The sequence below is a fragment of the Magnolia sinica genome, chromosome 6 (genome assembly GCF_029962835.1).
Source record: "Magnolia sinica isolate HGM2019 chromosome 6, MsV1, whole genome shotgun sequence".
NCBI classification, from domain to species: Eukaryota; Viridiplantae; Streptophyta; class Magnoliopsida; order Magnoliales; family Magnoliaceae; genus Magnolia; species Magnolia sinica.
Genome location: NC_080578.1, coordinates 90,447,582 through 90,469,051, shown reverse-complemented (window position 1 = coordinate 90,469,051; position 21,470 = coordinate 90,447,582). Strand labels below are relative to the sequence as shown.

Here is a 21,470-nt window from a genome sequence, read left to right as displayed (position 1 = left end):
GGCATATGCGAAAATATGCGTTCGCATATGCAATGTAAGCTATCGCATACAACATATGTGATCACATATTGGCCATGGCACATTAAATTTATTTTATTTTTATTTTTTTGCAAAAAAAAAATACATTTTGCCTATAAAAAGGCTTCCAAATCTCCTCCATTTGCAATATTCTCACTCCAAAACTCTCTTACTCTCTTCTTCTCTTACATTTCTTAATTACAAGTGGTCTCTCTCTCTCTCTCTCCCCTACATTGCCTCTCTCTTGGAAGTTGGAAGATCAAGATTCAAACACTTTTAAGTTTCAAGGAAGATAGCTTGTTGATTATCTACAATAATAAATAAATAGCTTATTGATTTTGTTGTTACTTCTTGTTAACTATATCGTTGAATGTCGATGATTTGATGTTTAATTCATTGTTTAATTGATTTTTTCTCTCTCAAATGTATTTTAAATATGTAAAATTAGTTATCTATTAACTTAGAAAATTTCCCTTAGTTTCTTTTTTTTTGAAAATTTCCCTATTATATATATATTAATTTTTCAAAAAAAAAAAGCGGTCGCATATGCGATTGTGCGATCGCATATGCGATTCGACAACATTGGTCTCCATCACAGGGAAACTAATTGCAGTGGAAAATTTTCCTAAAGATGGTCACGTGGAAATAGAGTTGTTCCTAGTAGCGAGTCTCACCCACTCCAAAAAGATTCACCACACAGGGAAACTTAGCCTTCCAACCAGCTCCTTTCCTCTTCACTCGCATGTCAATTCTCGGACTATTCCGTGTAGAATTCAGTCCTTGTAGTCAATTCTAGCTATGTGGATACTCATTCTCAACCACATGGGAGGTGTGTTCCCAATGAGGTTACCGGCCATCTCAATACTCAAAAGAATACAAGACTTCTCCCCCTAGCGTATATACCCTAGTGTGTGTGTCTATATATATATATATATATATATATATATATATATATATGCATTCTAGTTAGTGATAAGAAGCCATATTATGTGTACGTTTCTGAAGACTTTAGGAATATTATGAACTGAAGCTGGAATTAAGAACTTGTACAATATCTGAGCAATGGGATGCACAACACTATTAGAGGTTATTTATGCTTAGGTGCATTATGTGAAATATATAACTATTTGTTTGTTGTTAATGATTGTGGATGTGAGCCATGTAGTCGTATAATGGTGCGGCCCACCTAGATGAATGAAATAACGGGTCGTACAATGGTATGACTCACCTAGTATTGTCTTTTGGCTATGTTCCCCTTTACTTAGCTTATTAGGTAGACTTAAGATACATATGTTATATTTTAAATTACTAACGGAAAATTTTGAAATATTTGCATTTTTGACTTAATATATAAAGAAAGAGAGTTGGGGCTTTTAACACTAATTCTCTCTCTCTCTCTCTCTCTCTCTCTCTCTCTCTCTCTCTCTCTCTCTCTCTCTCTCTCTCTCTCTATCTATCTATCTATTCTTCTTTTCCTACTTGCTCTCTTTTCTATTTCTTTTTTACTTTACATAATCCTACATGATTTTAAAGAGGATTTCATTCTTATGTACACAACTTTCTTCTCTTTTATTTCTTCCATCTCATAAATTCTTCTTTTTCTTTTCATCTTTGCTCTTCATTGTCCGTGTGCTGAAATTTTCCTAAGAAACCTAGGATTTCTTCTTGTTTTTTGTTCTATCAAGCCTTTTTAATGGTCCGCGTGCGGGTGGGTGAATGTTGCGTTTGTGATCATTGCATTGCACATCTCATGTTTGATTGGAATGTGTGGGCTAATTGTTTCATTAAGTGTGATGTGTACTTCGTGTGGAGCATACAGGTGGAGCATTTTTGTATTTGGAAGAGTTGGCCCTCGTTAGTGTAAGCAATATGGTATTCTCTTTAATTTCTTCTTCTAATGGAGCTAAAGGGTGATTAAAGATCTAGGTTCTTAAATCAATCTGATTTTTTAAGGATTCAAAATTCCTCTATAAAACTAAATACAGCAAATTATTTCCAGTGGCCTAAATCGATCCAAGTTTTTTGACTTCCAAAGGCAAATTAAAATATCTAATCACAGAGAAACCAACTAAACGGGATAGCACATGCAATCAGTGGATTCAAGAAATTGTTTACATAATGGTGTGGTTGAGTATTATGGAAATATCTGTTAGTAGGAATGTGATGTTTTTAGATGCTGCAAAGGAGGTGTAGGATGCATTAAGAAACATATTCATATGATAAAAGCATCTCTTCAACATATTAGTTATTTGAAGAGACTTTTGCATTTCAAAGAGGAGATAAATCTCTTGGCAACTATTATTTGAAACTTAAAGGACTATGGGAAGAACTGAATGTATATCAATCACTTACTAGTGATATCGAGGAACAACATCAATAACGTGAGAAGTTCCGTGTGGAGCTAGTGCATGCATAGATCTTGGTGGCAAGGATGTTCCATCTTTAGATGAAGTTGATGCTCGCCTTCACCATATATATATATATGTATTTATTTATATAGGCTTTGGGGGTGGAATTAGTGATAATCGTGCTCTGACATCATTTGTTAGATGATGTGGAGGTGGTGAAGGGTAATGAAGGAGGTGGCTGTGATGGAAGGGGAGGTTGTGGATGCAGGAAGTGTACTCATTGTGGGCTTACAAATCACATCGTTGAGAAATGTCGGGACATCCTTCGAAAGCCATCTTGGGAAAATTAGGCATCTTATTCTGAAGAGAACAGTGAGTCTTTATATGTTTGGTTCTACTTTGACAACTTAGCAGCCAAGTACATCTTACTAGAGATGAGTATTCCAAATTATTAAAGAATCAACGTGTCTCTACTACTAGTCCCACTTCTAAAACCACATTCGTGAACTCATCTATGATTTTTTTTTGGGGTGCGAGTCCTTTGCTTCATGTGTCATTGAGTCTGGAGTCTCCGACCATCTGATAGGTGAGTCGGTATCTTTTCCTTTATTGATACATTGTTGTTGACTTCATCGATCACTTTGGCAGATGACACCTCATCTGAAGTGCTAGAATGGGTGTTATCCATCGATGATGTTTTATTTCATTGTCATTTGTTCTCAATGTAATTAACTTCCATTTTAGTCTTATGTCTGTTGGCAAACTCACAAAATCACTTAACTACTCGGTAACTTTCTATCTCACACTGTTTCCCAGGATCTAAAGACGGAGAAGATTGAAGACCATGAGCATGGTGAGAATTACTATCTTGACAGCGAAGTAATTGGAGTTGCAACGCAAAACCTCTCTCATTACCAATTGCATTGTCGTCTTGGTCGGCTGTCCGTGAAGATTCTCAGAAGTGTCATTCCTTCTATTGTTTGAGTCAACTTTAGCACGTGAAGTATATGAGTTAAGTATCGAGTATTTTTTCCACCACATGTGGAAATGCATAAGCATAATCTAGTTCCGTTTGCTTTGGTTCATTTAAATTTTGGGAACCTGTCTTAGTCTCTAGTCTAAAATGTTCTCTATTTTAAAGATTTTTCATACAAAAAGGTATATAATCAATTTATCTCCTAAGTGTTTTTGTTTCATTTGGTTATTGCTAATGAGTATATATCCATTTTTTAAGCCGGTAGTTATCTAAAAATGGTATTCTGCATTAAGCATCGTGCGCCCACAATTCGTTACAAAACAATGTCATAGGATGATAAAAACCGTCATTTGCTTGAGGCAATTCTTCCTTTGTTGATTCATGTGAATGTTCTAATTTTTTGTTGGAGTGTGTAGTTTTGACAACATGTTATGTGATCACTTTAATGCCATTTACATCTTAAGGGATCAGTCGCTAATGCAATTTTGCCTCCAGGTGTTCTAATGTTCTCTCCCCCCAAAGTTATTGAGTGCGTATGCTTTGTTCATTCGTTAGAGTCATGACATGATAAATTAAATCCTAGAGTGGGGGTGGCTAACAGTGAAGTGTGAACTGCTGACAGTGGGGTCTACTAACAACCTAACAAAAAAAAAAAATTTAAATTAAATCCTAGAGTAGTTAATGCATTTTTCTTGGGTATTTTAGAAAATAAAGTGTTAATAGGTGTTACAATTCTAGACTTCGAAGACAATATGTTTGTGCCAATGTCACCTTCTTTGAGTCCACTACATTCTTCTCAAATGACGATAGATCTCTTGGCTTGGAAGCTTTGTCATCAGTGTTCGTAACTATTTTGGTTGAAAAAGATGTTATCCAATTGCTTTCTTCCATTGGTGAGCCCATTCGTACTGTTGTGCCTACACTTGAAGTTTACTCATGTAAAAAAGGGGGAGATAATATTGCCAACCGTGTGTTCCCACCATATCTTCTTTTGAGATTGTTGATCCAATAACTCCATTTATATCTCCCAATTCGTCTGATTTCCCTATTGCTCTGAGGAAAGGTAAGTGTGCATGTACGGACCATCCTGTTTCTAAATTTGTTTCCTTTTGGTGTTTGTTTTCCACCTTCCATAAATTTTCTATATCTTTGTTATTTCATTCTATCCTTAAGTTATACCAGGAAGCTTTGCACAAAAGGGATGGAAGAAGGCTTTGGAATGGTTGCACTTGCACTTCATTAAAATGAAAATTTAGAACGAACTAGTCTTCCCGCCAACAAATGTACCGTTGGTTGTCAGTGGGTGAATACCATTATATTTATGCCTGGTGGGGCATTTGGACACTGGACAACTCGTTTAATTGCCAAGGGATGCACTCAAGCTCTAGGCATAAAGTATATAGGGACCTTCTCTATCGTTGCCAAGTTTCATTCCATTTGCATCATTCATTTTGTTGTTGTTAATCATAGATGGCCCTCTTTTTTAGCTCAATGCTAAAAATGTTTTTATTTTATTATTATTATTATTATTATTATTATTATTTTGATCTCATAGAGGTCTATGGGGAGCAACCACCTCGGTTTGTTGCTCAAGGGGAGTCAAATAAGGCTTGTAATATGAGAAAGGCGATTTATGGGTTGAAGCAGTCACCACGTGTGTAGTTTGATAAATTCAGTAAGGTTGTGTTGGCCTAAGGTTTTATTGGAAGTCATGTTGATCATTCTGTCTTCATACAAAGAGGCACCTTTCGTCTGATTTCATTGATCGTATATGTAGATGACATTGTAGTTATAGGGAGTGATAGTAAATGACTTGAGTATCTTAAGAAGTATCTTCATCGTCACTTTTTAACTGAAGATTTGGGTCATCTTTGATATTTCCTTAGGTTAGAAGTTGCCAGATCAAAGGAAGGCATTAATCTATCTCAAAGGAAATATGTTTTGGTTTTGCTAATAGAAATATGCCTTTAAAAAAAAATAATATATATATATATATATATATATATATATATATATATATATATATATATATATATATATATATATATATATATACGATGTTCAAAGTATCGGTATCGCTACAAGTTTCATTTGGCCAGGATACGGAAACAATATCGATATCGCCGATAATATCGCTGATAACCGGAAATGTTGAGAAACATGGGAAAAACAGCTGAATTTTCAGTGAAACTTCAGGAGATGTTAAAATGTACATATTTGTATATTTAGAAATTAAAAAAAAATTACAAAAAGAATAAATACATAACAAGTTTCCATTTAATTGGGCCTTAAAAGCTTGTGTTGTTGTAAGAAATCAGCCCAACTATCCCATTCAACCTATTTAACCATCCAACTTTCCATCCAAACATCCATTGATATTGCAAAATATCAACAACACATGATATTTCACTAAGAAACAACAATTGGAAAGGAAATGAAAGATTGTGCTCTCAATATTGCTCATGTTGTGATATCGATAATATCGAGATATTATTAATATTGTCAATGACAAATTGAACACTACATACAACCATGTGCCCAGGGAAAAAATTGAAATAAAAATTTTCTAATAAAAAAATTTTGATGATATCAATACGTTGGCGATATTATTGAAATATCGTCGATACAGTTACGATACAAGCATTGCCTAAAATTTACGTAGTCGAAAATATTGGCGATATTGATGCATTGGCAATACAAGTGACACCTAGAATTTACATAGTTGAAAATATTGGTGATTACATTAGCAATATTGATACGTTGGCAATACTTAGCTATACATTGCTAATAACTGAAATTTCTAATTCTACCAGCGTTATCGGTATCGCTACCAGTGTTATCGGTATTGCTGAGCTGAAGATAAAGATAATATTGGAGATATTTTGATAATATCGGAGATAATTTATTATATCGTATATATATATATATATATATATATATATATATATATATATATATATATATATATATATATATATATATATATATATATATATATTAAACTGGTTGATATCACAATAGATCCAAATTGGGTGATTCATGTGGTCAATGAAAAGAAAAAAAAGGTGATTGTTTCTCCTTTATCACATTGTGTTCACGAGCCTCATTTTCCTCATTTTGATGGTTACTCTACTCTTCAATCTCACAGGGAGTTACATGCTTCCTCCTTGATAGGTGAAGAATCTTCTTCTTCTCCTTTCTCTTTTGGAACCCTACCTTTTAAGGTGTATCGTCGTCAACCTAAGACCACCCGCTTTCCCTGTTCCCCCACCCTTCCTTTCATTGATTCCATAGCCACTCATTTGCATGCTTGTCATCCACAATACTCTCTTGCTCTTGCTCATCTTATTCTTCATTCGCTTACATGCTTTGAGGCCCATTGTGCTCCTCTTACCTCTTCAATCCAAGTCTAAGCCTTTTACTAGATCGGTGTCTTGTCTCCTCAACGGATTTAACCTATGATGGACAAGATTTTTGCTATCTGTGCCAATGGAACTTGTGCTCTTATTGCCCAGTCTTTTAGTATGGATGTTGTTGGGAGTCATTACTCTATTGTATTAAGTGTCATATTGATGGTTTAATTGGGTGTTTTAAAGCTTAATTTGTAGCCAAAAGTTGAATGGAACTTGTGCTCTTATTCCCCATTCCTCTAATATGGATGTTGTTAGGAGTTGTTACTCTATTGTATTGTCTTATTGATGGTTCGATTTAGTGTTGTAAGGCTCGATTTGTTGCCAAAAGTTGTAGTCAACAACATTTTTTATTTTAATAAAGCCTTTAGTTCTTGTGAAACATGCAACTATTGGCACTTACCATTGTTGTTGTCTCCTGAGGTTGGTCCATCCTACATCTTGATGTCAAAGTTACCTTTCTTCATGAGATTCTTCATGAGGAAGTCTATATGGAATAAGCTGAAGGCTTTTATGATTCTTCTCACTCAAATGATGTTTGCCATCTATATAAGTCCATCTATGGACTTATGCATGCTCATATGCTTCATTGACTGGTTTAGTAGTTCTTTGCATTAGTTTGTCTTCCAAGTGCACCCTTGCAAACTCATGTTTATTTGTTCGCTTGGACTATGTTGAAGATGTTATTGACGCAACAAGGTTTGGGCGAATGGTCTTCACCGTAGGTTTGCTCCCTATAGGTGGGGGTTCAATTCCCCTCCTTGGCTTTACTCGATACACGTGGTTGTGGGTGATTACGTGTATCTACAGGGATTAGTTTCAATTCAAAAAAGAGGTGGGGACACCTTGTGTCTTCAAAAATAATAATAATAATAATAATAATAATAATAATAAATGTTGAAGATGTTATCATAGGTTCCTCTTGAGTCCTTTGTTATAACAACTACGTTCTTTCCTCATGGTTGGTTGTCTCTAACCAAAACATGCTCATGATCTTCTATATTATAGCCCAAAACCCAAATTTGCGATTAGATGGCCGATTGCAAACCTCTTTGTAGTCATGCCATTTCTTGCTGTTTATGTATTGACCTGCTACATTCCATTTCCATCTTTTAAAGCATATGCTTAGTTTGTGAAAGGAAGTCTTTCTCATCACCTTCAATTTCACCCAAGTTCTTCTCCTTCATAAGTTGATGTTGACCAGGTTGGATCTCCTTCAATTGACAATCTACCTTTGACTATCATAGCTGCATTCTTGTCTTGGTATGTCAAGAAACAACCTATTGTTTCTTTTCTAGTATTGAAGAATATTGTATTATGGCATCTAAAATTGTCGATAGAACTTTCCATAGTTTCAACTTTGGGATTTTCATTTTTCATTGCCACGTCGTTCTATTCTTCATTGTGTTAATGTTAATCTTGAGGAGAAAGTTGACTATCATATGTATAGGTCAGTCTTTGATGCGCACATAAACCACATCAAACTTGACTATCATTTTGTTAGGAGAAACTTGCCTCATGGTTAATTTGCACCATATTCATTCCTTGTACCAACAATTGTCCAATATTTGTACTCAACCGTGACCATTAGACATCATTATTGGGTACAGAACAAACAGGGTGTTCAGTCGTCGTCCACACAGTTTGAGGTAGTGTGAAGAAATAGTGGTGAAATGTTTGATAAGGACATCCGAGCACCTTACAGGGTATACCAGAGGAGGAGGAGATCAACTCCGGTTTCACTTTGGCTTGGCGACCACTACATGGGCCTAGGTGGGCCACATTGAAGACCTCACATGCATGAATGTGCATCTTCGAAGACCCTACAATAGGAAGATGCATGTGGGTTGCTTATTGAAGAGTTTGGACCGTTGGATTGCGGGGACACATTGATCGAACGATTGATCTTGAGGACGCTTGATCGGACGATTAAATCATTGTGATTGTCACATTGATCATTGACTTCAGGATGTTTACACTTATTTATTTTATTTAGTTGATTATTCAAGTTGGATTATTTTGATATTTAGTTGAGATTAGGGAGATAGGAACAAGTTTTCTTTCATTGAGTATCTTAATGTGAAGATTTTCATTTGAGAGTGCCTTTTTGTAAAAAGTCCCTTTTGAGACTATAAAAGGCTTGGGCATCTTGCCCTAGTCCATTTTTTAATGTTTTGAAGAGGAAAAAAAAAAACTCTCTTGTTTTGAGATAGAAATCTCTTGTGAATGGAGATTGATGGTGTGAAGCCTAATCTATCATCTTTGTTATTCTTTGAAATTGCATTTTCTCTTGTCCTTCTCATCTTCTACTCCAATCCTTCTTTTCTTCAACTTTTCTTCTCAAAACCCTAAATCTCTTTACTCTTTCCTTCTAAACCTAAACGCATTACCCCAAACCCATCCTTTCTAAATCCTCACTCCACCTGGACCCAACCCATCACCATCAGCCCATACACGTACAGACAGGGTTGTACAACCGAACGATCAGCCCCTTCTTTCCGTTTTCTTCCCTTTCCTCAATCCATCTTCATATCCCATAAACCCTAGCGTAAAACCCTAATCATCAATTCCATATAAAATCCTAAATCCCCAAATCCTACCAAAGCCCTAATTCCTTTCAAATCCATAACCCTAAATTCCCATATCCCTAACCATATAAAGACTAAATCAGCCCCTTTGAATTAGACTTAAGCCTATGCTAAAGGGGGAAGTTCTGCCTTTCATTGATCCTTTGAAATTTCATGCTTTATATGGTTTAGTTTATTGTGGGATTGTGGTTTAGATTCAAATCTGAATTGTATTGTTTATTTGATTTCTTAGATTTGTGGTAGGTTAATGTATCCTATACTTTGAATTGCTCTTCAATTCGTATATAATTTCGTTACATCATATCTAGCCTAGTGATGAGGATATCACTTCGCGTACACCTTTGTGTACATATCAGAGGAAGCTGGCCTCACCGATTTCCCTGTGGCTAGGCGAGTACCCGTGATCGTGCTGAAAACCCCATGTGCACGTGCGAGCATCTAGAAGACCCCACACTGGGAAGATGCACTTGGGTTGCTTTATGGAGTGATCCGGATCATTGGATTGGAGGGACATGACGATGGGGCCATTGATCGTGGATCATCCACACTAGTTTATATGTTTGCACACCATTATGGATGTTTTTAGTTGATTTTAATTAGACTAGGGCTATTTTCGTCAAAATTCACAAAACAGGGTGTTTATTGTAAATTTTGAACTTTCTTGGAGTTATAAAAGAGGGTGGGCGTGTGACCATCTCCCTCGTTGGATTTTGTGATTAAAAAATAAAGAAGAGAAAAAGATCTTGCTTTCTTCTTCTTCCATCTTCATAAGATTTGAAATACTTCCATGTGATTTAAAAGAGAGATTGGTATGGGGCTAATCTTCATCAACAGAGGTGCGAGGTCTCCATCTATCCCCACATTATCATTCTTTTCCCCTCCATCAAGGTATTTACTTCATGATCTTCGATTCTCCCATCCTAAGCTTTCATCTTCTCCTAAACTCATCTTTCCTTTACCTATTCACAATCCCAAACCCTAACCGACCTAAACCCATCCATCCCACACCACATGTGGGACCGTACGACCACATGTGTGAATCTTTCAGGTTGGCCGTACAACAACACCTTGCCCCTTTTGGTTTTCCATCATCCTTATATTAAAACCCTTTTCTTCCATTCCCAAAACCTTAACCATAAATCTAAAATCTCTAACTTTCCTACTTCCGAAATTACCCAAATCTTAATTTTTTACCCTAGGTTGTATTAGGTCTTCTACTTTGAAAAATATTATACCTTATGCTACTTGAATGTCCCTACATCCATTACCTCCTAGTTTCCTTTTATTTAATGATCTTGTGTGACGATGGTGGTAACTTAAGCTAGGATCATGTATGATTTTCTTTTGGATTTCATGGGATTCATGATGATTATGGCAATGTTCGTGTTTTTTGGTAATTGTCTTAATTCTATTACTTGATCTCATATGTTATTTGGTTCATGCATCGGTCCTGCATCACCTAAACCATCCGTCCTACATCAAATGTCTATAAGAGTATTCTTGAAATGTATGTCAATCTTTTAGATGAGGCTTGAGAGTATCTCTAGGATCCATCTAGATAAGCTTTAGAATTCTTTTAGAACTTCCTAGATAGACTTGAGAAGCCTGTAAATACCATTCAATAAGCAAACAATTCCTATGCTTCATGGTTCTATTCTGTGCCATCCATTCTTTTATTGTATATTGTGTGTAACTCAATTTATTTACATCTTGGACAATAATGAGACTTTGAACATTCCCTAAAAGAACTTCATCTCAGCTTTCAGTCTCATCAGCCAATATACAACCCCTCGCACAGCCTGATTTTCCTGAGGAGTTACTGCAACGAGTATCTTCCTTGACCCAAACTATGAACCTTCTTAAGGAGGAGCGAGGAAATGTAGATCTAGCTCGCAAGGAGGCTGAGCGAGCTCTTGGGGAGGTGCAAGCCCAACATGATGTTGCTCAATTTGACCTAGCTTGTGAGGTACAGTTCATTGTGTTTGTTGTTCTTCTCAATTTGATATATCGACTAGCCTATTTCACAATGTGTTTCCTTTGATTTGTAGAGGACACTCATCGCAGAGCGTGATCGAACCATCCAAGAGTTACATTCCCAACTTGAGGCTTCGGTACATACTTTAGCTTTACTTTCCTTTATCTTCTTTTGGTGCTGCTTGTTTTCTATCCCGGTTCCAAGTTCCTTACAGGAAAAGGAAGCATCGGATGCTAGAGCAGCTCAAGTGGAAGCTCGTGATCTTTTATCATCTCGAATTTTAGAGCAAGTAAGGCTTCTTTTCTTGTGACTTGCTAAATTCCCAGTGCCATCTCTTCTATGATTTTGATCATTTGTAGGTTCTTTCCTTTTCAGGAAACTGAGATCTTGCGACTTCGGGCTTCCACTGACCTTGGATTGCCCTGGGATATCGCAGAGCTACGCTTTCAAACTCTTCTTGCAGAGCGGACTGTTGTCAAAGAGGTTGAGAGAGCTCATATGGAGACGAAGTTACAATGCTCGCAAGAGATGATGGCACTTCAAATTCAAATCCAAGCCCTCCAATCTATTGTCTCCCAACAAGAGAGAGATCTCGAGGCTTATAAGTGCTTGTGTGACGCAATCACAGCTGACGTCTCATTCTCTTTCAGTGGTGAGCCGGTTTACCAACCCGGGAGTGATAATGGGGTTGAATTAAGCTACCATTTGGGTGTTAAGCAGGGTACTAAGCGTTTTAGAAGGAAGCTTCCTCAAAGCTCAATTGCTCCTTTAATGCTCAAACACCCAATTCCTTCGACCGTTTGCGCAATCGACAACAATGATACCCCTGACGCCCATGTCAGTCTTCCTATTGATGAGGTGGATCGTCGAGCCACTACAACATAGCTTGGAGAATGGTATTGTTGTTACTAATGGTGATCAAATTAGGGTAGTCATGGCAACTACAAATGATGAAGTGTTGTTCTTGTAGGTGGTATAGGTCGAGTTAGTGTTGTTGCAACGATTTTTGAGGAAGATAAGGCTATTGAGGAGGTTGGAACTTACATTACTCTTGGGGTTGAGGCTATAGTTACTCCTAAAGAAACTTTATTGACAATGACTACACCATCTTATAAAGGACAAAGGGTCAATTGATCCTTCATTTTTTGTTTTATGACATCTTTAGGGGAATGCCCTGTAGATATTGTACTTTGATTTCAATCTTCATTGTTGCCTCATCTTTAACTTGGTTAATTTTATCTTAATAGATGCCTCATGTTTACTTCTTCTTCTTCTTCTCTTTTTTATTTTTTTTATTTTTTTTTAAATTTCTCACGTTTACTTGTCGTGTTAGCAAACACTATTTCATGTTAGTAAGCATTGCATTATCCTTGGTAGCATTATCAAAGGAGGCTAAATTCGCATAGTTTGGATAGTGATGATGTTTTGTGTGCATGTATGGTATAAAATAAATGCTTTTGAGGAAAACTTAAATACTTACGCTTATACGCCTCTATTGTTTCCTCTTTTGTTTTATCTCTCAGGGATGCATGTGAAGAGTGCATTGAAATTGGTTTTTATCTTTAGCATCCACTCCCTTCTTGAAAACCAATGTTTTAGATATCGGTATTGGATCATGTCTTACACCCTTGGGATACAGAAACGTTTCAGTATTGCACATATCATAAATGTATTGGGATTTGCAGGAATCATTAGGAAAATATTGGGAAAATGATGGGATTTTTCAATGAAATTAAAATAAATGTTAAAAGAAACATGATTACACACTTAAAACATTGCAAAAGAAAACTAAAAGAATCATATATATATATATATATATATATATCAAACTTGTTAGTGTTGTGTGCCCTAGAAAGTCAATGTTCTTTATTAAACCTTGTTTATAAATATATGGAAGCATTTGTTTTGCCTCATTAATTGTGTGTGTCACTACAACAGTGTTAGAAGTATTGATATTGTTACAAGTTTCGCTGGTCAGGAATACAAAAACAATATCGATATCGTCGATAATATCGTTGATAACTGGAAATGCGGGGAAACATAGGAAAAATGGTGGAATTTTTAGCGAAACTTCAATAGATGTTAAAATGTACACATTTGCTTATTTAGAAATGAAAATAAATAAATAAATAAATAATTACAAAAAGAATGCATACATAACAAGTTCCATTTAATGGAGCCTTAAAAGCATGTGTTGTTGTAAGAAATCAGTCTAACCATCCCCTCTGGCCTATTTAACCATCCAACCTTCCATCCAAACATCCATCAATATTGCAACACATGATATTTCACCAAGAAATCATCAATGATTGGAAAGGAAACGAAAGATTGTGGTCTCAATATCTCGCATGTTGCGATATTGATAATATCGAGATATTATCAATATTATTAATGACAAATTGAACACTACATACAACAATGTGCCAACAAAATTTTGATATCAATATGTTGGCGATATTATTGAAATATCATTAATACACTTATGATACAAACATTACCTAGAATTTACATAGTCGAAAATATTGGTGATACATTGGCGATATTGATGCACTGGCAATACAAGCGACACCTAGAATTTACATAGTTAAAAATATTGACGATTAAATTAGCGATATTGATACGTTGGCGATATTTAGTGATACATTTCTAATCCTTGGAATTTCTGATACTACCAACGTTATCGACATCGCTACCAGTGTTATCGGTATCGCTAAGCTACAGATAAAGATAATATCAAAGATATTTCAATAATATCGGATATAATTTGAACACTGACTGCAACTACATGTGGATACTTTATTGGTTACTAAAGGGTGTTTCCTCTATTTCATTGGGGAATATGAGAGTGGACATAATGACTATCATAGCCAAGGGAGAGTTGTGTGGCGATGGTTCTCTAGTAACCTGAACTTCCTTGCTCACTTAAGTGGGTTTGGGCCTGTGATCATGTTTCATGGTCGTGTTGTGTGATGAGAACCATTAACGAGTTGGGATGGACAGTCTCCACCATCAATCATCTTGTGCCTTTGCACTACCTCATAGGGTGTGTGAGTGTTCATTATGTTTGCAGATTCTTATGCCTAGGCCCAACTAGATACTTGCATTGGTGGATTGAATCAAGTCTCAAATTCAAGAGGCCCATCATGTCTGAATATGATTGACTTGATCTTGAATTATCTTGGACTAATATATAAAACCTGAGATCGTGTCGGAGCTCCATGGGGTCATAGTGTTATACACTTTGGCTCGAGGTTACATTAGTGACTGATGTACATGTGTTTGGACGCATGCATTAGAATGTAGTTTAAGCTAACATGATCCCATATGTGGTCCACATATTTGCTTGGTATGCATATTGTGGACAAATCTTGATGATTGGGCTATCTATCAAGTGTTTGGACTAATCTTGATGCTTGGACCAACCAATGGTGAGATTGTTTATCCATATCTTAGGTTTGCATGGGATTTATGGGGCTAGGATAGTCTATGTCGCACCCTGAATCTGGTACCCGACACCCATACACCGAGTTCCAAGTTTGGCGTATAACTTGTAAATTTTGTGTTTTTTTTTTTTTTTTTGTCACTAATAGATATCAAGCATAAAGATTGGTATTTCCATCATAAGCAAAATAACTAGCTTCCACTATACAATATATATATACTGTACATCTGTTTTACACCGTGTTCAAAGTATTGACATCGCTACATGTTTCGCTAGCCAGGGATATGGAAACAATTTTGATATCACTGATAATATCGCCAATAATCGGAAATGTGGGAAAACATTGAGGAAACATGGGAAAATGGTGGAATTTTTCAGTGAAGCTTCTGGAGATGCTAAAATAGACATTTGCATATTTAGGGATACAAAATTGCAAAAAGAATTTACATATAATAAGTTTTCATTTAAAGGGGGACTAAAAGCATGTGTTGTCATAAGAAATCAATCCAACCATCCCATTTATCCATTTAATCATCCAAACAATCACCAATATTTCAAAATATTGACAACACGATATTTTGCCGAGAAATTGTCAATAACTGGAATGGAAACAACAGATTGTGGTGTCGATATTTCTCATGTTGTGATATTGATAATATTGCGATATTATTGCTATTATTGTTGACAAATTGAACATTGCATACAACCATGTGCCCATAAAAAAATTTAAATGGATTTTCTTTTTTAATAATAAGATTTTTTGCCATATCGATACATTGTCTATATTACCGAAATATCACTAATACACTGGCGATACAAGCAACTCTTGAAATTTACATAGTCAAAAATATTTGCAATACATTGGCGATATCGATACATTGGCAATACAAGCGACACTTGAAATTTATGCAGTCGAAAATATTGGAGATATTAATACATTGCCGATTCTTAGCGATACATCACTGTCGTACATGGATTTTTTAATACTACCAATGTTATTGATATCGCCACCAATGTTATCGGTATCTTCAAGCTGAAAAAATGGATAATATCAGGGATACTTTGAACAATGGTTCCACAAGAGTACATGTTCATCAAAATATATCAAAAGTGTAGTGTCCAGAATCACACAACAGGTCTCATCCGCTACTCCTGTTTCTGGCATTGTCCAGAAAATATTATAAAAGGAATGAATGGGCTTTAAATTAAAAAGCCCATTGAGCGCATTAGTGTGTGCGATGTGTCCAACATGCTGGCAAATAATATAATTTTTCCATGGAGGAGTCATGTATGACGGAATGCATGCAACGTCTCGTGCATGTGAATAATCTAGGGGTAAAGTGTGATGATGTTGATGCCAATGTAATGCAATGCAATGCATGTGCATCATGATCATGCTCCGAATCTTATAACTAATGCTTCCAGTACCACTATATCACTACCCGGCCTCTTATGTTGAAGCAAACAACCAATCACACGGAAATCCACAACTGTAGTTGCATCTGCACGGCTTCCAATGCCTAAATCTAGTCATATCATCTTTAGAAATCACTAGGGCCATACCCACACATCCAATAATATGAGCAAGACCTCGCATACCTGCCACGTCGATGAGGATATATCAAACCCACTCGGCATGCTAATATCGGACCCCATTCGCACTTCACCTCCTCAATGGGTCAAACCAGTCCCTGTTCACACCTCAGCCCTAAAGCAAGTTGGACACACCTCTTCTTACTCGACCTTCGTAGTGGGAGTCAAACACACCATGACCCATATTATCCACTTGACCTGATAATGAGGTATCTCTAGGTACCATCGGGGTTTAGGGACTTTCAACCCATGAGGCCCTTCCCTCCTCAACTATTTTCACATTTCCGGTGCTCCTTAACCTCGTATACATCTGGGGTATCCAAGCCATAAACCATGATCATATCTATGATATCCATCCCATGCAACTACGAATACAACCATGGTGCCCAAATCTATACCTCCATATCTCACCAAAATGTCCATATCCAAATGAATGCTAAGAGTATGCATGAATAACTAAATGTACCATGCACTTATGGTGCATGCTCATAAGATTACTCATAACCAAGTAGCCCCTCAGCTAATCGTGTCCATGCATAATCCATGGTCATGTAGACCGGTATACGCCATCATTGGCTATCAAGTGATCATGGTTTGATGGCCCATTTCGTGTTCGTAAGTGATTCATATCGTATGTATGCATGTGATTATGCCATGATCAATACCACACAGTGTGCCACACCTTACGATTCATGCACAAGTATGATCAACATGTCTATGTCATTGGATTAGCATACTAGGATATAGAATCACGATAATCAAGGCATCTCATCACATACCTCTATTAATTTGTAATTATCATCTCTTATTATCCATCATCCACATCTATCATCACAATCACAATTTACCATTAACATTCTCATCCATTCACAGTCACACATCATTCATTGCAAGGCAACTATCCTTTAGCAGCTTTAGCCCAATCCTAGGCCCAATATAAATGGGTTGATTTAATAGTCTCCACACATACCACTTGGGAATATTTTAAAGATTGTCACATGTACCACAATTGACTCATTCATGGGCTTTTTTCTGTTGCCATCTTTGTCACACATTTGTGTGGGCTTACTAAGGCCCTATTTTATACATTAAGCGGGTCCTAAATTGACCCCATAAATACCACAAAGTGGGTTCAACGATTGACCCAATATGTTACCCAAGTGGACCCGACCAAGCTTACGTTTTACTACAAGTCTTGGGCCCATTTTAAGATTGTGTTGGTCAAATAGGTGCATGGCATAGGGGTATACGATGCACATCAAGTGGGAGTCCTTAGTGGCTAGCGTGGATAGAGTGTATAAATTATGGTAGGTCTCACGGTAGATGGGCCCAACCTTTGGCAAAACAGGCGGACGACATGGAAAACACATACATCAAGGTGACCCTATGTTGTTGGGCCCACATGCTGGCCCAACATATGGTCGGCATGGATAAACACATAAATCACAGTTGGGGTACATAGAAGAACAACATGGATATACCACATATTCATCAAGGTGGGGTCTTCAATGGGCCCGAAAGCTTTTAATGGTAGGCGTTGAATCAACATTGTTTCCTGTGGTGCGGTCCACTTTAGATTTGGGTTTGCTGCACTTTGGGCTCATACATTGCATGAGCTATCAAAATAGATGGACAACTAGGGTATACAACACATACATCAAGGTGGGGTCCATAGTGACCCCACAATTTGAATGGTTTGGACAGTCTAGTGGCCCTAAGAAGTTTCAATGGTGGCCATTCAATCAACAATATTTCCAGTGATGTGGTTCACATGAGTTTTGGATATGTGTCATTTTTCAGGGTGGCCCATCGATGAACGAGGTGGATAAAACCCATGCAATACGGTGGGCCACAAAGGGCCCCACCAAATGGACGGAGTGGATGCATAATATATACATCAAGGTGGGGCAAGGAAGGTTTCAACAGTGGACGTTCAACCTCACTATTTCCTATGGCGTGGCCCTCCTAAGATCAAGTTGGGCTTCATTTACAAGGGCCTTGCCCAGTGGGTGGGTCCCACTAACATGGTGAGGCCCACTCCTTTCTAGGCTAAAAGAACATATTGACCTTGTGGATAAAACACATTCATGGTGGATCCTATAGGGACATCACGTCCCTTTCTACTGATATATATATATATATATATATATATATATATATATATATATATATATATATATATATATATATATATATATATATATCCTGGTGGGGACCACCATTTGAATGGTTCATATGGCATATACACATCACAATGGGTCCCACAATCTGCTGGATTGGGCTGATTTTGTGGTTCCCCTACATCCAGATCTTTGTGACCTTTTCAATAGGCTAGATGGCTGTAAACATCAAAGTGGGGCCGATGGTCAGTGGGTCCCACACATATTTGGGATCAAATTGATATTTGTGTTTTTTCTTTCCATCCGACCGTCGGATGATTCAATCGGTTCTTAATCTCCATCGTGAGGTTCACCACCCATTGATCCCACACCTACTTCAAATTAGAAAAAAGTCAAGGAAATCCAAGCAAAGGAAATGTGAGAGGGGGAGTGCACTCACCTTGATTAAAACTAGGATCCTTTAGATGGTTAAGACTGCCTTGATGAATCGGCCACCTCCACTCTCTCTCTCTCTCTCTCTCTCTCTCTCTCTCTACTTGAAATTCTACCCAAGCCCTAGCTTAAGGCTTTGAGGGTTATATAGAGAGAGAAGGGTGATTAAAGAGAGAAGGGGCTAGAAGGGTGGTGGCACAATCTCCTCAATGCATTGACTCATTAGGGGACTTAATTAGGGTGATTAGGCCCTTAATAAAGTTGCCTTAATGAGGTGACTTTTCTAGAAAAGTGGCCTCCTTAGGTGGCCCATCTCCCTTTATTTTGAGGAAAAGGGCCTCATTTTTTATTTTATTGTTTTTTACTTTAGAAAAAAGGTGGAGAGAGACACTTTACAAATCTTAGCTTTTGGCTAATTAAGCAAGGTTTAGGGCTAATAAAGAATGTTTAGCTCCCCTTAATATTTTCTAGAAAATGTGAGGTGTTCACGTCCTTAATTTAAGGAAAGGTGATATGAATGCTTTGACTCTTGAAAAAGGTAGTTGATTAATGTCCTTAATCAAAGGTTTAAAGGCTAATGGGGGTATTTAATACTCTTAATGGTTTCTAGAAAATAAAAATAAAAATGGCTTGGTGGCATCACCCATGATGTCATTTTGATGACATACAATAACCATGATGTAAGGGGAGGGGTGTATTGCTTGGAAGATGGGGTATTCATGTAGATGCGCATTACTTAGTTCTTTATGTCGTATTGCCCCAACGGGTTATTGCATTGATGCACAGATGGTACCATTGCGCTTGTGGTGGTGGGGCAGTCACTATAACGTGGGTTTCGGGTCAGCTTTTGGGTCTCTTGGGTGTGTACTTGTGCACACAGTCCGAAGCCCAATGGAGCATACCCAAACGGCTTATGAACAGGCATAGAGAGGTTCGAAGGGTACCAGGCCTTACAGTTTGAGAGTGGAAGGATTTGGTCAAGTTGGGTTCATGGATGAAAAAGATTATATGCCTTCATGATGTAGGGCTTGCCGATGCTTGTGGGGTGAGGAACACAATAATAGTTGTATCTCATTGAAACATTGGCTCTTTATAGAATCCCATCCCCCACCCCTCGCTGACGTGTAGAGAGGAAAAAGAAGAACAAAGAAGGGAGAGATTCTTCATCCTCTCTTCTCATCGTACGTGTGTGTGGTCCACTTGTGGACAGCTCTTACATGCGCATGTCCCTTATTTTGGGAGCATGAGAAACTCTCTCTTCCATATCTTTTAAGAGGATCAACATTGGACTTCTTCAACGATCAAGGCATGAATCTCTGGTAAAATCTCAACCCTTGATTTATGTTCTTTTGGAATTTGACAGCATCTACATGCGGATTCATTAAGAAACTCTAAGATCCGAAATTTTTTTTTTTAGAACCTTACGCTTCCATGTCTTTCAAAATCAACCAACAAGTCTTATATCCACATGGAATTACGAGGTAGGTGGAAGTTGTCACTATCCCCACCGGAGCAACCATGATACTCATACTACTACTCCACATGATGACATTATTGTGCATAAACCATGAGTTAATGATGCCATGTCGTATACTCTCTAACATATCTCTAGTACTCATCCCCACCAACTGCACCAATATACCCATTTATGGATACTGTGTAAAAATTGTAGCTATGCCTATCGATTGTGACCATGGATTGAAATAAGCATGTTTTGTATCCGGCCAATATGAACATATCGTATTTGTATTGCGTTGTTGCGATATGCAATATGGGGTTGTATCAGCCCCGTGGAAAATAAGTCAACCACAGGCTAATACGGAGTATATCAGCACTGATACGGCCATAAAGGCCCAATTTTGATTTTTGTTTTTCAAAATTTCTCTGATTTTTCTTCCTCCTTTCTAATTCCTACCATATGGGAACCTTAGTTGTTCTAGATTAGTTCTAGGTCAATTTGGGATCAAAACAAAAGGTTTGAGTGGGATTCGAAGAAAAAGCATAAGCAATATCTTATTGCTATGTTTTTATCTTCTTGTTGTATTTTAATGTAACGGGGCGTGATTCACCAAATCTTGCTTGATTTGTGTTCAACTAAGGTCCATTTGGTTGGCTACAAACATGTTAACTCAAAAGACAATATTCTTACCAAAGAATGGTCCAATATACCGTTGAGTACATGTTCAAAACACAAAAGATGATAGATTCTTGAATATTTCAATTTTTTTCCTTTTATTTTATACTTTTCATTAATTGTTTTTGCTTAAAAAATGTTTTGACCGATACAAGGCGGATACTAATATGAGGGGTCCATATCATTTTGTTTTTTGGCTGGGTTGATACACTCGTAGATACTGATATTTAGAAACAATGGTTACATTTAATGCAATTGTTTTTCAGAAATGATGCAATATTTAGAACATATAATTCTCAAATTTATGCCCTTTTGGCACTCTATATGTATAATCATTTTATTCAATATTTTTTGAAAAAAAATAGAAATGATTACCTGATCTGTAGATTGGTTTGGACACATCAATGTATATGTAGATTGACCAATTATGGTCA

The 21,470-nt window shown here is 37.0% G+C and overlaps 1 protein-coding gene across 6 annotated transcripts in view; it reads left to right on the top strand.

Annotated features, from left to right (window-relative positions):
• The window catches only part of LOC131249049 (myosin-9-like), a 67,329-nt gene that overhangs the window by 28,181 nt on the left and 17,678 nt on the right, over nucleotides 1-21,470 (top strand). Inside the window, exons 25-28 of one of the 6 annotated variants that reach the window (XM_058249613.1) lie at nucleotides 11,100-11,306; nucleotides 11,389-11,451; nucleotides 11,530-11,604; nucleotides 11,691-15,496. The exons of 3 other annotated variants lie outside the window; for them this stretch is intronic. In XM_058249613.1, the coding sequence (XP_058105596.1) occupies nucleotides 11,100-11,306; nucleotides 11,389-11,451; nucleotides 11,530-11,604; nucleotides 11,691-12,200 (855 nt within the window). In that variant the 3' untranslated portion in view covers nucleotides 12,201-15,496. Of the gene's footprint in view, nucleotides 1-11,099; nucleotides 11,307-11,388; nucleotides 11,605-11,690; nucleotides 15,497-21,470 lie in introns of those variants that run through there. 2 more of the 6 variants (XR_009172661.1, XM_058249612.1) reach the window with 2 other exon arrangements.